Raw genomic sequence first — 5,926 nt, 5'->3', positions numbered from 1 at the left:
AATGTCTCTGGTTCAGATCTGAGCTGAAGGAAAATCAAGCTATGTCCTAGTGGTAGTGTTGGCAGCTGCTGATCCTCTCAGCCAAGGAGCTGCAGAGGAGATTCACACAGGAGTTGGCTTTTGATAGCTGTGGTAAGGCTTAGGAGAAGGAGGAAGGTGATGCTAAGATCTGAGGGTGAGCAGCCCCAAGCAGGGATGTTGCTTGGAGATACCTATCAGGCTTGGAATGCAGGAATGTGAGCAGAGAGGGGAAGGGAGCAGCATCAGACCAGTGCAGGACTAGCAGGCAGTGCCTCCACACGAGGGACTCTGGAGCCCAGTTTGTCTCAGGGAATGGAGGATGTAGGACTTCTGCCAGGCTTGGTCCTGTAGAGATGCTGAAGGAGCTGAGGAGAGAAGGACTTAAAAGGCTCAGGTTGATGGTGGTGGGAGTGGAATTGCTGGGGTGGGTTCTCTGCTCTCTGATTTTTAACAGGCTCCAGGGCAAGTCATAGTGGGAAACAAATGTATTTTTTCTTAATAACTTGATTTAGTTCTAAGGAGCCAAACCCAGTGAACTCCCCTGTGTCTCCTCCTGTAGATCTCAAGAACCCGACAGACTCCTCCGTGCATAGTCCCTTCACCAAGCGTCAGGCCTTCACGTCGACTTCCACCATGATAGAGGTGTTCATGCAGGAGAAGCAGCCTGTGGTGACAGCCTCCACCACCACCCCAGCTCCCCCCTCCTCACCTCTGCCCAGCAAAGCCAATCCTGTGCCCCAGATGTCCCCAGGGTCCTCGGACAACCAGTCCTCCAGTCCCCAGCCAGCACAGCAGAAGCTGAAGCAGCAGAAGAAAAAAGCATCGTTAACATCCAAGGTGTGGATTGATTGATGGAAGTGTTAGGCTGTGTTTAGAGCTGCAGAAAATTCCTTTTGGGCTGCTGAGGGAAGGGCTGGGCTGGGCCTTCCTGCTGTTAGCACTGGGTGTTTGTGGGGGTGATGGAACAAAGTGCCTGCCTGGGTTGAACAGTGCAAATCAGAGCTGCAAGGCTGTGGAAATGTGGGTGCTGCAGTCATTGTGCTGATCCCAGGGAGTGACTGACCCCTTCTGCCATTCCTCCCCTGCAGATTCCTGCTCTTGCAGTGGAAATGCCTGGCTCAGCAGATATCTCAGGGCTAAACCTGCAGTTTGGGGCGTTGCAGTTTGGTTCAGAGCCTGTTCTGGCCGAGTACGACTCGACGCCCACGACCAGTGCTGCCGTCAGCCAGGCCCAGAGCAGCCTGTACACCAGCACGGCCAGGTGAGCACTGGGAACCAGCAGGAAGCCTGGGAAGGTCACTAGTCCCATGGGCTTGAGTGGTGCTGCATACTAGTAGACCCTTTCTGACTGTGCCGTGGTCACAAAGGGGGGACAACGTATGCCACAGCAAAGCAGCAGTTGCCAGCAGACCCTTCAGGCAGCTCTCTGGCTGCTTGGCCTCTGGTACTTGCACAGAAAACAGAGATTTCCTGCTACCCTTAAGCTGTGCTGCTGGAATCACAAGGGGAATCTCCAGCACAGCTTCTCCGTGTCCGTGGTGGACAGATTCCGAGCGCTTTGTGCCTGGCAAACGGGATGCAGTGGGGTCAGTGGTGATGGTGCCCTGCCAAAGCACAGTGTTTCTGTGTTCTGTGGGGCTGACCCTTAGTGTCTGCCAATCCCCTGAGTGGTGGCAGCTCATGAAATGGCACCTGGGGCACTGCAGGGCTGTGGCCCTGGTCTCTGGGCACGTTTCTTGGCTTGGCTGCTTCATGTGCTGTCTCCATGCTGATGCCTGAGGCTTTTTAGCTGAGCACCCGAAGAGCCCAGTCTGGGTTAGCAGGGCTGTTCTGGAGGAAGACCTCAACTCCTTTTCCCTTTTTCCCCCTCTCTGCAGTGAATCTTCATCCACCATTTCGTCCAATCAGAGCCAGGAGTCTGGTTACCAGAGCGGCACAATACAGACAGCAACGTTTACCTCCCAGAACAGCGCTCAGGGACCACTGTACGAGCAGAGATCCACCCAGACCAGGAGATACCCCAACTCCATCTCCTCCTCGCCCCAGAAAGATCTGACCCAGGCTAAGGTAAGAGCTGTGCTCACTCATGCTGTGGAGCAGTGCCTCGGGTTTGTCGGGTCACGCTGTGATCCTTCAACCTCACCGCGTGGCTCATGAGCTTTCTGGCTGTCCCCAGCACAGCACCCTCAGCTGTGTTCCACACTTGGGGCTGGGCCAGTGGGGCTCACAGTGGGCAAGTTGATTGCAAGCACAATTGTCAGGCACAATTACCCTTCCAGAGGGTGAGGGATTTAGTTTTCTCTGAAGGATTTGGTTCTTGCATTGCTGCACACAAGGTCAGTGACATCAGGTTTGGCTGGTGGACTTGGACTGAGGATGCTGAGCCACTCTAACTACCAGCAGAGAAACTTCTTGCACTGGTTTCTCAAATACACACCTGGGGTCATGCTGGCATGGGGCTAGTTGACCTTGAGACTGACCCCAACACAGTCTGGTGACATGTGTTGGTAGCAGGACCTTTCTCTAACTGAGGAGGGAGTATGGGTGGGAGCTGACACTGGCTTTGGCTCTGGAAATGCACAGCTATAATGCTCAGTACTCTTTTTTTTTTTTTCTCTCTCCTTCCTCAGAATGGTTTCAGTTCTGTTCAACCCACGCCATTACAAACCACACAGGCCGTTGAAGGTAAGAGTCTGTCTCCTGCTCTCTCCTACTGCTCCTTTGAGGGATGAGAAGCTTTAATAGCAAGTCCTTTCCCCACTGGACTAATTGCTGCCACTCAGATTATTTGCTTACCTCAATTGTTGAAAATCTTTCTGTTGCTGGATCCGTGAGGTCCTTGATGGATCACTGACAACAGTGATTGACACAGCTTTGTTGGTGGAAGGAACTTCTTGGAGCTCTTGGCAGAGCTGATGGCAGTGTGATAGATAGGGTAGAGTGATACCTAGAACACAACCACAAATGTGGGACTGGTTAGCAGCAGTGAGGGAAGCCCCAGATCTCCATCTGTTCCCCCAAACTGACCTCTGGATGTTGCTGCCCCTAACCCAGAGCTTTTTTGGCAGGTGCTACAGGCCCCGCAGTGAAATCTGACTCCCCCTCTGCTCCCAGTATCACACCTCTCAACGATGGGGTGTCTGCCTCCTCCCTGCTGACCACAGCCAGCCAGCACTCGACAGCTCTGAGCAGCCTGAGCCACAGTGAGGAGCTGCCCAGCACCACCACAGCTCAGCTCAGCAGGTGAGCAAGGCTTGGGGGAGGATTCCTGAACAGCTAGGAGCAGGAATCTGCAGGAGACAGCAGAAATGGGCTCCAGCCCCTCTCTGAATCGAGGGAAGTTCTGTTCTTGCAGATAGGAGCAGAGTTGGAGTTTTTAGTTTTGCCAATCTCATCTTGGCTCAGCCTACAGAGTGGGCAAGGAGAAGCATTTGCTTTCCAGGCACTATCTGAGGGAAGTGCTCCAGCTGTGTCTGGAGACACCAGCAGCTTCCTGCTCACTCAGGTCTGTGCTAGGAGCCTTGGAGAGCCCTTCTTGCCTTCAGGTGCTCCCAGGAGTTCTGGATGGAGGTTTTAAGCTCTGGCAGTTCAGTTTCTGGCAGCTCCTCTGGGATAGAAGCTGTTCTTCATGTTGAGAGATGCTCCAGGCTAAACCACAAGTGGTCACTGCCCCTCCTCTCCACCCATGTTTGAGCAATGCTGTTTTCCCTTGCATAGCTGAAGCAGATCTGCTGGTCAGATCATCCAAGGATCATTGGAAGTTTTAACTGTGGGTCTGAAGTTTCTCTTTGAGTCCTCTACCAGTGCTTGCACCTACCTGTGCAGAGGTTTTTGCAGGTCTGTGCTGTTACCATCAACTCCAGCCCCAGCCCAAGGCTCCAACAGCCCTTTGGGTTTGTAGATCATAGGGTATTTGCAGGACCTGAGGGTGTTTTTTCTCACTGGCAGGAGATTTGTGCACTTGGCTGTGAAGAAACTAGTGAAACAGAAGCTGATGGTGATAGGAATCAAATGCTAGAGAAACTGAAGTCTAACCAGTTGAATTTGTTGAGGTTTTTCTGTGGCTCTTTGTCTCTAACATTCATGTGCCTTGGAGAGAGCCCTTCTTGCTTTCTGATGCTCCCAGGGGTTCTGGATGTAGTTTTTAAGCTCTGGCAGTTTAGTTTCAGGCAGCTCCTCAGTCTGGAATAGCTGCTCACGTTCAGATATGGTCCAGGCTAACTCACAGGTGGTGTCTAACCCTCCTCTTCACCCATGTTTGAGCAGTGCTGTTTTCCCTTCCTAGCTGAAGTAGATCTGTTGGTCAGACCATGCAGAATCCACCTCATGCAGTGAGGAAAACTGAGATGGCTCATCCCACCTGAGTAGATGGGGAATGGGATGGTGTTCCCAATGGTGACTCTCACCTTGGTGTGACACCCTTATGTTCCTCCTCCCCTCCCAGTGCGTTACCCACCCAGCAGAACAGTCTGTCCTCATCCACATCTTCTGGGCGAACGTCAACTTCAACTCTTCTGGTGAGTCTGACTGTGCTCTCATGCTCTGTATCCATTCCTCCTGGGCTTGGGGAGGGTCTGTGGGGCTGTCCCACCTCAGGCCTGTGGTCGTGGTGGGAGCTGCCAGGTTGCTGCCTGTCCTGCTGCAGTTTGGATGCAGTGTGGAGAGAGGACAGAGGGTTATGTCAGAACACCATGTGTTTCTCGAGGCTGTTTCTGACAGAGCAGCAGCTTCTTCTGGGCCTGGAGCAGCCCTGGAAAGTGCTGCAGAGTCACCACCACGTGTCAGAGAAAAGTGGTAGCTGAGCAGTGTCACCAAACATCTCTTCTCGCAGACAACTGGCAGTAGGACAAGAGGGCACAGACTCAAGCTCTGTGAGAGCTCAAACAGGGGAGGTTTAGGTTGGATATTAGGAAGAGATTTTTTTACAGAGAGGCATTGGAATGTGCTGCCCAGGGAGGTGGTGGATTCACCATCCCTGGAGGTTTTCAAGATGAGACTGGATGTGGCACTTAGTGCCATGGTCTAGTAACCACTGTAGGGTTGGACTTGATGATCTTTGAGGTCTCTTCCAACCTGGTTGATTCTATGATGATTCTGCTGCTGGAACTTTGGCCGTGCAGAGTCTCTGAGTATTTATTCTGCAGCCAAACAAATCTCCCTGCTGCAAACACGGTGTGGAGCTCTGCTCCCCTTAGCAGACAGTGCTGGAACACAGCCATGGGAGAGGCCTGGAAGCCTGGCAGGACTTTGTACTGGAGCCAGGTGCAGAGCAGTTTTCTTTGCCACCTGCAGCACTTCACTATCCCAGCACAGACCTGTGGTACCTGTGCCCTCCTTCCTCCTGTCATTCCCCTGACTCTCCTCCCTGCTTTCCTCCCCCAGCACACGAGTGTGGAGAGTGAAGCCAGCCTGCATTCTTCTGCTAGCACTTTCTCCACCTCCTCCAGCACGGTGTCGGCCGCGGCGCCCGCGGTCAGCGTCGCCTCCAGCCTCAGCAGCGGCAGCAGCCTCGGCCTCAGCCTGGGCAGCAACTCCACCGTGACAGCCTCCACCCGCAGCTCTGTTGCAACAACATCAGGTACTCGCCTTGGGTACAGCTGCAGAGGAGGGTGTAGGGGCTGAGGGAGCTTCTGCTGTTTGCTTCACTGTGGGACTTTGCCTTTCCCAGGAAAAGCCCCTCCCAATCTTCCTCCTGGAGTCCCACCGTTGTTGCCTAATCCGTACATCATGGCTCCAGGCTTGCTACATGCCTATCCGGTGAGTGGGATGAGCAGCTCTTTTCAGTGCCACCAGGGTTCTCCCAGCTCCAGCTCTTTGAAGTACCAGCAGGGCCCTCCCAGCTCCAGCTCTTCACAGTGATGTGGTGCTACCAGGTCCTTCCCAGCTCCAGCTCTTTGCAGTGATG

General features: G+C 53.5%; 1 protein-coding gene across 1 annotated transcript in view; it reads left to right on the top strand.

Annotated features, from left to right (window-relative positions):
- Positions 1–5,778, top strand: part of UBAP2L (ubiquitin associated protein 2-like) — a gene marked incomplete at its 3' end in the record, with an annotated part of 21,269 nt that extends 15,491 nt beyond the window's left edge. The window contains exons 13-20 of the mRNA XM_009084282.1: positions 581–858; positions 1,110–1,282; positions 1,899–2,088; positions 2,652–2,706; positions 3,090–3,264; positions 4,466–4,538; positions 5,404–5,599; positions 5,690–5,778. Of these exons, the coding sequence (XP_009082530.1) occupies positions 581–858; positions 1,110–1,282; positions 1,899–2,088; positions 2,652–2,706; positions 3,090–3,264; positions 4,466–4,538; positions 5,404–5,599; positions 5,690–5,778 (1,229 nt within the window). The remainder of the gene's footprint in view (positions 1–580; positions 859–1,109; positions 1,283–1,898; positions 2,089–2,651; positions 2,707–3,089; positions 3,265–4,465; positions 4,539–5,403; positions 5,600–5,689) is intronic.
- Between the last annotated feature and the right edge of the window lie 148 nt (positions 5,779–5,926).

Source organism: Acanthisitta chloris, unplaced genomic scaffold (assembly GCF_000695815.1).
Source record: "Acanthisitta chloris isolate BGI_N310 unplaced genomic scaffold, ASM69581v1 scaffold4311, whole genome shotgun sequence".
Taxonomy (NCBI): Eukaryota; Metazoa; Chordata; class Aves; order Passeriformes; family Acanthisittidae; genus Acanthisitta; species Acanthisitta chloris.
Note: the sequence above shows the minus strand (reverse complement) of the source record. Positions and strands in the feature narration are given on the sequence as shown.